The 13,982-nt window shown below is 48.1% G+C and overlaps 1 protein-coding gene across 2 annotated transcripts; it reads left to right on the plus strand.

The window, feature by feature from the left end:
• Positions 1 to 1,404: 1,404 nt before the first annotated feature.
• On the plus strand, positions 1,405 to 12,666 carry ISL1 (ISL LIM homeobox 1). Of its 2 annotated transcripts, none has more exons than XM_041747120.1 (6): positions 1,405 to 1,666; positions 2,587 to 2,776; positions 5,522 to 5,781; positions 7,631 to 7,917; positions 9,180 to 9,278; positions 11,346 to 12,666. In XM_041747120.1, the coding sequence occupies exons 1-6, from the start codon at positions 1,639 to 1,641 to the stop codon at positions 11,460 to 11,462; spliced, it is 981 nt and encodes a 326-aa protein (XP_041603054.1). In that variant the 5' UTR covers positions 1,405 to 1,638; the 3' UTR covers positions 11,463 to 12,666. The 2 variants fall into 2 exon arrangements, with proteins under 2 accessions (XP_041603054.1, XP_041603053.1); XM_041747119.1 differs by having other exon boundaries at positions 1,408 to 1,666; positions 9,111 to 9,278; positions 11,346 to 12,665.
• The last annotated feature ends 1,316 nt before the right edge of the window (positions 12,667 to 13,982 follow it).

Genomic DNA, 13,982 nt, shown 5'->3' on the forward strand with positions numbered 1-13,982 from the left:
GAGACTGTAAAAGGTGACGGGTACGTGTCAGAAATTATTGGAAAAGGTTCCCCGCGAGTTGGAGCCAAGGTTCTTCTCTCTCCAGCTTGTTTCCCCCGAGAGAAAAGTATCAGATAAACAAACCCGGTGAAGTGAAACAGGTATTTCACTGCCCTTCAGTATTAGATTCCTCCCTAACTCGCGCCCTTAGACTAACGCATTTATTTATTTTTTTTAATCTCTAGACTAGAGAGACATGGAGAACGGTCCTTTATATATAAAGGCGAATTGCACACGTTTGCTTACAAACAAAAGGGGAGGAGGCCAGCAGAGAGAGAGGAACTGGACAGAGATTATATATATATATATATTATATATATATATATAATCGCTTTACAAACTTTTTCACTCCTGGACGATCATTTCAGTCTTTGGCTTTGGGGTAGTGCGCTGCTACATTCTAGGGCCAAACTGCAAAAGCAGACCTCAAGGGCCGTTAGAGGGAGAGAGGAGCCCGCGGAGTCCACTTGGTTCTACCTGTGTGCGCCCAACCTGATTCTCCGCTTCACGCAAGAAGCGCTCTTCACCCTCCCACCCTGGCTTTTTTTTTTTTTTTTTTTTTTTTTGAGCTCTGAGGTCGGCGGTTAACGGAGGAGTGGGGTAGCTTGAGAGAGCCATTCCCGTGGGCTTATTCGTGCCGCTCCCGGTTCGTCTCGCCCTTGGGCCGCAGCTCCCTGCGCGCCCGGCGCAGCCAGCTCGGGAACTCCCCCTCCCCGGCGGCCCCGCCGCGCCAGGCCCGGCGCTGTGAGCTCCGGCGCGGGACCACGGCGAGCCGAGCGGCCCGTCGGTCCAAGTCGCCCCCTTTCCTAGAGCCCTGGAAGGACCTCGTCAGCAGCAAGACCTACCCACCAGCCACTCGCCACCGGCGGCAGAAAAGCGCCCCGCGCGCAGCACGGCCGGACTGCGGGGAGCCCAGGAGCGCAGGGCGGAGGAGCGGCGCGGCGGGAGGCGAGGGCGCCGCCGGCACGGCCGGGAGGGAGCGCGGGAGGGGGAGGGAGGGAGGGGCGGGCGGGCGCGGGAGCGGAGGGGAGGGGAGGGGGCGCGGGAGGCGGAGGGCGAGCGGGAGCGGGAGCGGGAGGCCCCGGGCCAGCGCAGCCGGGCCGCCCGAGCCCCGCGAGGGAGCCGCCCGAGCCCGGAGCGAGCGGCCCGGCCGGGAGCCCCAATCCTCTCCCGCGGGCTCTCGGAGCGGTCAGTGGCGCTCGGCGGCGGCGAGGCTGAAATATGATAATCAGAGCAGCTGCGCCGCGCGCCCCGCAGCCAATGGGCGCGGCGCTCGCCTGACGTCCCCGCGCGCAGCGTCAGACCAATGGCGATGGAGCTGAGTTGGAGCTGAGAAGTTTGAGTAAGAGATAAGGAAGAGAGGTGCCGAGCCGCGCCGAGTCCGCCGCCGCCGCCGCGCCTCCGCTCCGCCAGCTCCGCCGGCTTGAGTTGGACTCCCCGACCCGCGCGGGCGCGGCGCAGCCGGGCAGCGGCCCCCCCGCCTCGGCAGCCCCGCGGGCCACTGTCTCCCACTTAGCCACAGCTCCAGCATCCTGTCTGTGGCTGGTCTCCAACTGTACAACCACCATTTCACTGTGGACATTACTCCCTCTTACAGATATGGGAGACATGGGAGATCCACCAAAAAGTAAGAGGCTATTTTACCTTGCGGGGCTCGGTGTGCTGTTCTTGTGCGGGGGTCTCTCTCGGGCACGGGGGCCAGGAGCTCGTCCGAGTTGGAGTCCTTGCCTGCAGAGAGGAGGAGGAGGAGGAGAGGAGGAGGAGGAGAGGTGGCTGGTTCTGGTTTGCCGCCACGCCTGCATGCTCGCTGTCGGCTCCGATCTTCGGGAAACTGCTCGTGCCTCGCGTTTGAATTCGCCTGTGCGCCCTGCAGGACCCGAGCGCTACTGGCGGTGCTGGGCGGCGGTTTCCTCCTCGGGGCCCCGGAGCTCTCCGAGGAGGTTATATTGTTGCAAAAGGTGCCGCCCGTACATACAGTACCCGGAGATGTGAATTAGCATTAGACTCGCAAGAGAGAACGAGTGACAACTGTATGGATGTCTGCTCTTGCTAACAATATCCAGCCCTAGGTGCTGTTAGAGGAGCGCGCTTCGTGGAAAATAGAAGCGTTCCCCTTAACGCTGCTAGTCAAAACCTTTTCTTTGACTTGACTTCTCCATAATCTTTCCCAATGATTACGGCAAAGAGGGAGGAGGGGTGGTGGTGGTGGTGAGGGGGGGCAAGAAATACAAAATGAACGGGTTTGATTGCGTGCTAGGCTTACAAATGTAGACTATTCAAATCTGCATTTTTACATAGATTCCACCTCCTTTTTAAAACGAGTCAGGGTTTTGATGGCACACTTCAATTACCATCCCAAAGTGCAGTACTCTTTAAAAGAGAGAGAGAGAGAGAGAGAGAGGAGAGAGAAAGAAAGGAAGGAGAAGGAAGAAAAAAAAAAAAAAAAAAACCTCCCAGAGTACGCCCTATAAGAGAACGACACTAAAAGTGTGTTTATCTCTGTAGGAAGTAAACGGTTAGTCAATCATGTATTTATTTTCATTTCAGAAAAACGTCTGATTTCCCTATGTGTTGGTTGCGGCAATCAAATTCACGATCAGTATATTCTGAGGGTTTCTCCGGATTTGGAATGGCATGCGGCATGTTTGAAATGTGCGGAGTGTAATCAGTATTTGGACGAGAGCTGTACGTGCTTTGTTAGAGATGGGAAAACCTACTGTAAAAGAGATTATATCAGGTACGCCATTTATATTGCTTCCCTAACTCTGAGAGTTCCCCGTCTCTCCCCACTCCCTTTTACGTATTTGATGTCGCTTTGTCTTTTTGTGAAGTTTGCCTTAGTGGGGTCCAGTGTGCAAAAGTTATCTTTAAGGATGTTGCACAAATTAAACTATTCTGTTTATTTCACTTTTTAGGGGGGGGAAACCCCACAAACTCAGTAGTGGCTTTCGTAAATTGGGTGGCGTTGAAGCTCGTTTAATTGCTCTTGGAATTGGGGATGCTCAAATTATTTTCTTCTTTCACCCTCCCCCTCCCAAAACAAACAGGCAGAAATTTAAACATGGATAACTTGGGGTTTCTAAACTTTCTTTTTTAAAGGTTGGTTTTTATTATATCGTACAGTGCAGTGTTTTTCTCTGTTCATCAATTTATTTCAATAGTTCAGTGTTTTGTTAGTAATTGACAAATTCTGTGGAGATGTCAATGCGATAGGCGAAATAAAAGTTTGACCTAAGGATTTTTAGAAGTGCACTTTGAAAGTGCAAATAGAAATATTGCCCCCTTTACTTTTAGGGTAAGTGTGCTTTCTTGGAAAATTTCAAAACCAACCCAAATACTCCCTGCAAAAAGACCGGAAATTTAATCTTTTTAAATATTAACCCTTTGGTGACATCTGACTATCTTTTCTTTCTTATCTTATCTGAGCTGATGAATTAGACAGAGCAGATCAAATTGCCCATCATCTGTCTACGAACAATTGGTATATTTAGATAATTGAACAGCTTCCTTTCTCACATTAAAATCTGGTAACTGATAAAATGAGCGAATTGCCCATACTGACAAGACTAAAACCACACAGGGAACATTCTGAGTTTTTTTTTTTTTTTCTTCTTCTTCTTCTTCCAGTTTATTCTATGCCTAAAGTTCATGCTTCACAAATCTCAAATTTTCTCTGACCTGTGTATATATGTACGGCAGAAATTCCATCTTCTGCCTTAGGAAACCAGTAGACTTCCTAAAGAAAATTTTATTGTTTTAATAACAAACAGAAGAGATAACACCTTCTCTATTCTGTTAAATGATATCAAAATATTATATACTTTTTAAATGTCTCCAGTGGCTAGTAACAAGTAATTAGCTTTTGTAAGGCATAGAATTTCTGGAGCTGAGAACTTAAAGTTTAGTCAAGAGTTAAGTATGCGGTCACAATTTTTACTTGTTTGTCTAGTGTCCAGCACTTTTTCTTCTTGTAAAAACATGAAATAGAGAGTATAATCTTGATAGGTAAAACTGAACAGTGCGTGTAGGGGTTTATTAATACTTTGCTGGGAGGGGGCAGTGGGAGGAAATAGGGGAAGTGGGGAACTGGAGGAAGGGGAGGGATTTTCCAAATTGTTTGGTCACAGGCAAGGTAAAGTCTTCATCCTATGAAATGGAAGATCTCACATAGAGTAGGCGGAGGGAGGAAAAACTTTTGAATCTACCTTCTAACCTCTGACAAATGAGCTGTTTTCATTGTTTACTTGATTAGTGTGTGAACTCAAGATTCTTGAGAGGGAGAGCTCACTTTGCACCTCTAGGACTATCTTTCCTCCTGTGGAGATAGTGTTTTGCTCAATTACATACAGACCTTCACGTTGCCAATTCTTGCGTACACATTTATAGAAGGAGCCGATAGCTTTTGCCTTTTCCCCTTCAGTCTCTCTCGGTTGTGTGCGTGTGCCCCTTTGAACTCCTATAGTTGTAAAAGCAGAACACAGAGACTATTTAGATTTCTGAATGCCCTTCTTCCTTTTGGGGAGAGAGGTGCCCTCCCTCCACCTCGTGTGGATCTTTTCCTCTCCTGGATTCTATTTGTAGGAATGCCTCCGCTTCTGTTATTACCGATACACAGAGGGGCGGGGGGCAAGTCAGTGCTGCCTAGGTGGAACCTATAAGGATTGTCCCTTTGTAGGAAAGATCAGGAGCAAGAAAACCCTTAGAAGTGAGTCTTTTCATTTTTCTGGGTGGTCATGATTCTCAAGCAAACTGAAATAGAGGTAGATGCTTCAGCAACTTGTAAAAGATTGAGGGAGCAGGAGCAGATTTTAAATAATATAATAATAAAAGGAAGAATGGAAAGGAAACTTTCTGTTAACATTGTTGCCCGAGGAAAAATCTTTAGTTGGGGGAAAAACTGCAACGTGCTTATTGTGCAGAAGGGGAATCTGGAAACCCTCAGAGGTTTCATTTTGTTACTCTGCTTGTGCATCTCTGTATATTTACAAATGAGTGGGGTGACAGTCTCATCCCCTAACCTTTCTTTTTTCTCTTGGAAGGACTTTTTGTAGCAGTTTTAGAGACATTTCTAGCAGCAGAAATTGGGAGATAGGAAGGCAAAAGTGTGGGGCCAGTGGCTACTAGAGTCCCCCCTGCCTCCTTTCTGCAAAGAGCTGCAAGGGTTACCCTGGGACGGGGCTAGAACAGAGGTCCAGGTTTCCAACCCGTCCAACATTTTTACTTTAGGGGTATTCTGAATTAAGGAGGTACTGACGGAGACACAGAGGTTCATAAGAAAGGAAAGGGAGGATAAAAGACCAGAAGGAGAAGAGGGAGAAACCAAATGATTTCTTTCCGCCCGTCCCCAGCTGGTCGGCTACTGCAGATTTCAGGGTCCCGTGTGGCCGGGGGTCCTCAGCAATCTGGCGCCGCGGCAGTGCCGGCTTAAAGTGATCCCCTCTTTCCGTGTTTCTCTCCCCGCCCCGGCCGGCCGCGCGCTCAGGTTGTACGGGATCAAATGCGCCAAGTGCAGCATCGGCTTCAGCAAGAACGACTTCGTGATGCGCGCCCGCTCCAAGGTGTACCACATCGAGTGTTTCCGCTGCGTGGCCTGCAGCCGTCAGCTCATCCCCGGGGACGAGTTCGCGCTTCGGGAGGACGGGCTCTTCTGCCGCGCGGACCACGACGTGGTGGAGAGGGCCAGCCTGGGCGCCGGCGACCCGCTCAGCCCTCTGCACCCAGCGCGGCCGCTGCAAATGGCAGGTACTCCTTGCCCGGAGGGAGGCCGCCGGGGAGGCTGGCGCTGGGCTGGACCCGCACGGCCCAGCCAGTGCGCGGGCCCCCGCGGCCCCCCTGGTAGCCACGGGGCAGTGGCTGCGGCAGCGGCAGCGGCCCACCGCCAAGGGAAGTGTCCTCGGAGCAGTCTGCGCTGGACTTCGCTCTTTTGCGCAAGATTCGGTGCACTTACTGTCTCCTCAGACTCCCCTTCCGCAGCACACCTGTACGCATCTAAACATGCGTACACACGAATGTACACCACTTGTGCATACGTGTATACACACGTCCAAACAGTACTTCCAGTTTACCTTGGCCTCCAAACCGGGGCTTACTGAAAATGGGCTTCAGCTCCCCGCCAGGTAGTCTTCCTGCCGCTGCCTAATTAAAGGGGTGGAGCTCTGGGCCCCCGGAGCTTCCTCCTTTAACCCAATGAAGGAAGCTTAGGTGGCCCTAAGTCATTTAGTCTTTCAAATCCTTTTTCCTTGCAACTGCCCCACACTCTGAAATATTTTTAAAATTTATTTTCATCCTTTTGTGAAAGAGTGGATGTGAAAAGATACAGTCTCAGTAACTGCAGGCCATTGCGCAGAGCTGTAATTTAAAACTGTCAACAAGCTAATCTGCAGTAATTGCCTTTTAAAGGGAGCCTGCCTCTTTAAACCATTCATTCTATGTGATTTGGTGAGAATTTCATCTTCAGGCCTGTCGCCCGTAACACTAAATTGACCCAGTAGGTTTTGACCTGACCCTAGGGGTCCTGAGAGGTGCGGGATTTGTACCATACATTTCAGAAAGCCCATTCCGGGAGAAGGAGAGTAGAAACTGAGCAAGATTGGCCACGAGGAGGCCTTCCCTGAGGAGGCAGAACCTTACTTCCAGAACCTTACTTCCCTTCAGGAATAAGGGAAGTACACCTACCGCTCAGGAATAGATCTACCTGGGGCATTATTAAAGTATCAATTCTCACTAAACACTGACGGAGGGGAAACACAGATCTGTGCACTCTGCTTTTTCAGAAGCTGTAAGGCTTCTGTTCTGGGGTGTACACGACTAGCTTGCACAGGGGCAAAGACAGAATGGCAATTTCAGTTCTGTGCAACCTGTGCTCGGCTTTGTGGGAAAACACAGAAGAGATGGAAATATTGGGAGGCAGTCAGGAGACAGAACTCTCCCCAGCTGTCATTTGTCCCGAACCCAGGCAACGCAACAGTTTCGGTTTTTCTTTGTACTGGGTCAGTCCATCTCATGAACAGCCAGGTAGATTTAGTGGAAAGATCAAGGACGGGAGTTATGGCTGAAATACTGAATTTCTTTAGCTCCTTGGCTTGATTACCCTCTCTGAACTGAAGTTCAAGGCTTTCAGTCAGAATTCTCTTTGACCTTTGCATTAGAGACCTCCCGGCTTGTATAGTGTCTCTGGCTGACACTGGGGTGTTCTGCATTTCCTTCCCATGTGGCTGTTGTCCAGGAGTCTGGAGGTGGTGGGTACTCTTGTAACCTGGGACCAGTCTGGGTATGAGGACGGGCAAAGAGGGAGGAGAAACAATGCTGAACAGTGCTGCCCCAGAGAAGTGCGCCCCTCTGCTAAGGCTATGTTGATTAGAGCAGGGGCGGAGGCTGCGTTCTGAGCCTGAATTACTCAGCATTGACCTCTCAGGTTGGAGAGCCAGATGTTATTCTCCCTTTTGCTTCCCTGATCCCCACCTCTGCCACCCCCGCTTTGTTTGTCATGGCTGCAAAGCACTGGCCATTGTCTGGGAGCAGCATGGGAGGGCGAGCCACCCAGGCCTGCGCTCACTGCTCACCGTGCCCCTTGCCGCCCCTTGCCTCGCAGCCGAGCCCATCTCCGCCAGGCAGCCAGCCCTGCGGCCCCACGTCCACAAGCAGCCAGAGAAGACCACCCGTGTTCGGACTGTGCTGAACGAGAAGCAGCTGCATACCTTGCGGACCTGCTATGCCGCCAACCCTAGGCCAGACGCACTCATGAAGGAGCAACTGGTGGAGATGACGGGCCTTAGCCCTCGTGTGATCCGGGTCTGGTTTCAAAACAAGCGGTGCAAGGACAAGAAGCGGAGCATCATGATGAAGCAGCTCCAGCAGCAGCAGCCCAATGACAAAACTGTGAGTGGCCCTGGGACCAGGGATATGGAACTTGAGTGGGGAGCAGAGCAAATGCACGAGGTGCAAAGGACTGCCTAGGTTGGCCTGCAAGTGGGTTCCCTCCTGCTCAAAAGCAAAAGCCAGCAGCCCCTTACCTCCTCTAGCCAGGCCCAGGCCCCAGGGGAGAAGCAACTGGCAAGGGCCCAGTGCAGAGCCCTGTGCCTCCACCCCCGGCCCATGTGAGTGGACTTGTGCCCTTCAACCTGTCCCCCACCAGCAAACACTCCTGCACTGCTGAGCAGGGGGCAGCAAGGCCTGACCCTTTCTGACAGCATTCAGGTTGTCAGTTCCTCAGGCACCAGAGAGAGAGAGACACCTCCTTGGCTCCCTGTCTAATTCAGAGGTGGATGGGTGGGTTGTCCTGGTGGTGGACCCTCTCGGTGTGTTGCTTGAATCTTGACAAGGCCTGCCTCAGTGCCTTCAGACCAGTGAGATCCACCAAGGTGACCTGCGAAGATAGGACACCCTCTACTCTAGTTCAAGTCCAGGCCTCCAGAGATATTATTATCCACTGTCATCCCAAGCCCATGGCAGCACCCACTCCACCAGGATTTCTGGTTGAGTTAAACTAAAGAGGTTCTCTTTCTTTTCTTTTTACCGCTTCAGCCCTATTTTTAAATCCCATAAAACCCCTGCTGTCATTAAACTTGGCAGGCCAGCCAAGCCTGTGCCGGGGCACTTTTTAAGTTGGTAGTAGCACAAGAGTAGCCAGACCTAAATGCTTGGGGGTGGGGGTTGGCTCTGTGAAGAGAGGTGCCTTTGCCTGTAGAAAGTGTAACTGAAACGGCCCAGAAAACCCACCGTGTCCAGAGGCTGCAGCTTTCTGCCCCAGTGACGCTACCGCCTGTGAAGGCAGATGGGAGGAACTGAGATAAAATGTGGATTTAAAGGGAAAGGAGAAAGTCAGAATAGAAATTAATTTAGCAAATTCCAAGCAGACGTACTAGTCCCACCCACAGAAGCAGAAAAACAAAATACAATAAAAAAAAAAAAAACCCTCTGGCTAATATCCATACATGCAGCAGATTAACTGAGTCAATAGTGGCCACTATATAGATAAGATAATGCTAGGGTATATTTGCTTAGCCTCTGCGGACAATGGAGGGAGGGAGTTTGGTCATTAACGTGTTGGGATTGGGGGGGCCTATTCACAGAATATCCAGGGGATGACAGGAACTCCCATGGTGGCTGCCAGTCCAGAGAGACACGATGGTGGCTTACAGGCAAACCCAGTGGAGGTGCAAAGTTACCAGCCGCCTTGGAAAGTACTGAGTGACTTCGCCTTGCAGAGTGACATAGATCAGCCTGCTTTTCAGCAACTGGTAAGTGTCAGCTCTCAGAGTGAGGAAGCTGAATCTCTAACAAAAAGAAGATTCTGGTTTAACTGTCACACAATGAAAGATTCCGAGGGGAGGGTGCTTCCTTGGCCCCAAGGCTGGGGAGAGATGAAGGAGGCTTGATGAAGAGGAGACAAGCGCTCAAGGGAAACAAACTTCTCGTGAGTCCTTTCTCTGAGTTCATAATTTGACCATATAGGTTGAATTTTCTCTCAACTGGGCCTGCTTTGAGGGATAACTTCCAAGGTGTCTAATTAACTAGACATGCATAGGAAGGTGTACAGGGTTGCAAAATCATATATCTTAGACTTTTAGAGCTGGAAGGGACTTTTAGAAGACCTTGTCATTTTGATCAGCAATTAGTAAATTTACTCTCTCCTCAGCTCCTAGAGAATGGTGTATTTAAAGACCTAAATTGAGCTGTTTATGTTAATAACCAATGTTGTAAGACATAATCAATGTTATTATCAATGAGCAGCAGGCACCTGTGTGGGTATGATTTTCAAATATATCAATAAAGAGTTCAGTTATTTAAAGACATGATGGATACTTTCTGTTATTAATACCCCTTTCTGGGACCATCCTAATCTAAAATGTAGGATTACTTTAACATTTTAAGTGTATGAGTTCAGATGTTATGCACAGTCTCATACTGTGGGGCATGTATAGCCAAAGGAACATGAGTTCTACCAATCAGAGACAGCACGTAAAAACCTGTTAGCATTAGTATGTTTCATACATCCAGAGAAGAGAAAATTAACTCACCATATGCCTACAAAAGGCTTAAGGGTCCAGATAAACAAGAGTATTAGATATATATACTTTGTGATATGGCATATATACACCTATTTTTTTTCTTAAATAGTCAATGGTCCTGTAGAATTTTCTTCTATAAAAACCAGATCTATTCTAAAAACTTGTTCCTTTCTTTGGAAGTAAAACTTTAGTTGAGGTTAGTTTTTTACCCTCACATTTACCTGGAGAACATTTTCTTTCTCTGTGGCGACAGTTAGGTAATAGGCCAGAGGCAGTGGTTACAAGGACTTGGTCCAGGTTTACATTTGTAAGTGGGCCAGTCTAGAGGCTAGGCAAATTTGAGAAGCCCCTTGACCTCTCCATGGGAAAGTTTAATAGGATAGAAAGGAAAGCAAATTCTGGAATTAGGCAAAAGAACTTATTTAAAGTGAGAGTAATCTTATGAGTTATTTGAGCAAAACCTGGATCATAGAAGGCAAGTCAGAGGAGGGTTCAGGGCAGCCAAGTGTTTGTACCTTCTAAAACTTTAGTGTTAGATGAGAGTAGTGGGAGGGAAGCCAAGGCAGGAGGGGGGTATAGGGGTGGAGTGGAGAAAGAGGTTTCCAACAGCAACACAATACTTTCGGTTTAAAAGAAGGAGCCAGATATTTATAATGCGATGACGTTATAATATATGGGTCTCCTCTCGGAAGGAAGAGCCTGATTTAAAGAGAGAAAAAGAAAGAGAAAGAGAGAAAGGCCAAAAGGCAGCAGGACCAACAACAAGGAAGAAAGCCCACGCTGTGAACCCTCTGAGGAGTTAATCATTGTTCTGTGGAGCCTCTTCTGAATCTCCTGTCACACGATCTGAGCGATCTGAGCGTGTGTTATGGATTTTCCAACTCAAGAAGAGAGGCTTTGATGCCTGGAGACTGAGGACTTGCCTGCTCCCAGGGCAACATGTAGCCAGCAGGATAATTTTATTTCGAGCATGCATGGTAGAGTTGCGATGCCATTTTACAGTGGGAAACACATTTGTCCTTAAATAATTTAACGCAACACAATGTTGGGAATTCAGTTTCAGTTAAAACAGAGATCTCTTGAAAGATGGGAAAGCGAGAGGATTTTTTCTCAAGTTCTTTTCTTTGTGGGCTTTCTTTAAGCCTGTTAAAATTCAGTTATACATGTAGATCTTTATCTGCATATCCATCTACACACAAAAACACTTGCACGTACCTATACACATATGATGAGCTTATAATCCTTTTAAGAATACAATCGCAGCCTCCTTTATTCATTTCTCAACCTTCTATGCAGGTGAATTTTTCAGAAGGAGGACCGGGCTCTAATTCCACTGGCAGTGAAGTGGCGTCGATGTCCTCTCAGCTCCCAGATACACCTAACAGCATGGTAGCCAGTCCTATTGAGGCATGAGGAACATTCATTCAGATGTATTTTTTTTCCCTGTTGGAGAAAGTGGGAAAGTATAATGTTGAACTCCGAAACAAAAGTATTTAACGACCCAGTCAATGAAAACTGAATCGAGAAATGAATGCTCCATGAAATGCACGAAGTCTGTTTTAATGACAAGGTGATATGGTAGCAACACTGTGAAGACAATCATGGGATTTTACTAGAATTAAACAACAAACAAAACCCAAACCCAACATACGCTATCCAATGACCTTAGGAGTACTGAAAAAAAAAAAAAAAAAGACGTTTTTAAAACGTAGAGGATTTATATTCAAGGATCTCAAAAAAAGCATTTTCATTTCACTGCACATCTAGAGAAAAAGCAGAAATAGAGATTTTCTAGTCCATCCTATTCTGAATGGTGCTGTTTCTATATTGGTCATTGCCTTGCCAAACAGGAGCTCCAGCAAATGAACAGGAAGAGAAACTGGCCTCCTTGGCTGAAAGAGTCCTTTCAGGAAGGTGGAGCTGCGTTGGTTTGCGATGTTTTTAGTTGACTTTAACAAGGGGTTAATTGAAATCCTGGGTCTCTTAGCATGTCCTGTAGCTGGTTTCTTTTTTACTTTTGCCCCTCCCCCTTCTTCGTCGTCGTCTTCTTTTTTTATTTTATTTTTTTTTGAGATCCATCCTCTATCAAGAAGTCTGAAGCGACTTTAAAGGTTTTTGAATTCAAATTTAAAAACCAACTTATAAAGCATTGCAACAAGGTTACCTCTATTTTGCCACAAGCGTCTCGGGATTGTGTTTGACTTGTGTCTGTCCACGAACTTTTCCCCCAAAGATGTGTATAGTTATTGGTTAAAATGACTGTTTTCTCTCTCTCTGGAAATAAAGAGGAAAAAAAAAAGGAAACTTTTTTTTTTGTTTGCTCTTGCATTGCAAAAATTATAAAGTAATTTATTATTTATTGTCGAAAGACTTGCCACTTTTCATGTCATTTGACATTTTTTTTTGTTTGCTGAAGTAAAAAAGAAAAAGATAAAGGTTATACCGTGGTCTTTGAATTATATGTCTAATTCTATGTGTTTTGTCTTTTTTCTTAAATATTATGTGAAATCAAAGCGCCATATGTAGAATTATATCTTCAGGACTATTTCACTAATAAACGTTTGGCATAGATAAATAAATAAATGCAGTGATCCAGGGTCCCTCTTTTATATGTTTACAAGTAAGCCATTAAAATGTCTGAAATTAAGAACTGCATGTGCATGGGGTAAACTGACATAACAATAGGTGTGATATTTTATTGCGAATAGTTAAGGTCCAACTTGCAGTTTGCATTTTAACAGTTGAATCAAAACTGGTTGGAAGCCTTTGGTTCTCAGCTGTGATAATGTTAACTGCCTTTTTTTGAAAATGAGGGGCTATCCCGGTCCGGCACCCCCACCTCTCCTTCCTCCTCCTGGCTCTTTTCTTGCCCGACCCACCCTACCCCAAATAGGAAGAGGGTCCTGCATAAATGGGTTTTGAATCGGAGTCACTCGTTTATTTTCTGGGAGTAAGTGCTTTATACCAAAGTCTCCTGCTTAGGATTGTTGAAATGACCTATATTTCCAGTCTCAGCTCTTGCTGCGAGAGAGCCTTTCCGCCTAGTCAGTGAGCTCTGCCCATCATTTACCAGGGGCAGCTGTCAGCCGATTGAGAAATGCTGCTTTACTTGCGCAGGAAGAGCAGGCCGAGGGGAGAGTTTTCTCAGCAATTCCCAGACCAGTGAGCGTGGGTCTTTTCTTGTCCTGTTCCCCACCACCCCCTCCCCTCCCCCGACTCCGATTCCGGGACCCTTAAGGGCTGCCCGGCTGGGGCGGAGGAGCGCGGGGGAGGCTCCTCGTGGAGCCGCGGGCTGCGGCAGGCCCCCTCCGCGGTCGGAGCGGCGTGCACCAGCGCTGCCCCCCACCCCATCACCTCCACCCGGGTTTTGCAGCAGCTCCAGTGTGGGCGCCCAAACCCAGGGGTACGTGAAGGGCCCTGCCCCAAATCAGGCTTCTTGGTGCTTCTTGGTTTGCCGTGTAGAGCTAGGATTTGGGGCTCCACCCTGTCCCCTTCTCTTCCCCCACCCCCCGGATGATACTTTGACTCTTTAGAAACTGGGTTCATTTGTATGCGCGAGTGTCATGCCGTTTTAAGTATGTGACAATTCTTAATAAATACGAGGGCTAACGTCCCCTCGTGGTGTGTCTGGCGGCGCGTGCCCCTGCGGGCCCTGACCGGGGCGGCGTGGAGGCCCGGCTGGAGACCGGGTGAGCCCCGCGGCCCCCGGGCTCTCCAGTTGCTTTCACCCTCTCCGAACCTGCCGCAAGTCGGGAAGCGAGCCTCAATTAGCCTTTTGTTTGGCGTCGTTCTACATAACGGGTTAATTACAGGCTCTAACGTGGGGGCAGAGAGAAAACAAACTTTGCATTGAAAATGTTACAGTGCATTAGACATGCCCGTTGATTACTTTGATTGTTGTGTCTAATTCTTCACCGAGGGGTAATAATTTGG

Source organism: Vulpes lagopus, chromosome 3 (genome assembly GCF_018345385.1).
Source record: "Vulpes lagopus strain Blue_001 chromosome 3, ASM1834538v1, whole genome shotgun sequence".
In the NCBI taxonomy this organism is placed as follows: domain Eukaryota; kingdom Metazoa; phylum Chordata; class Mammalia; order Carnivora; family Canidae; genus Vulpes; species Vulpes lagopus.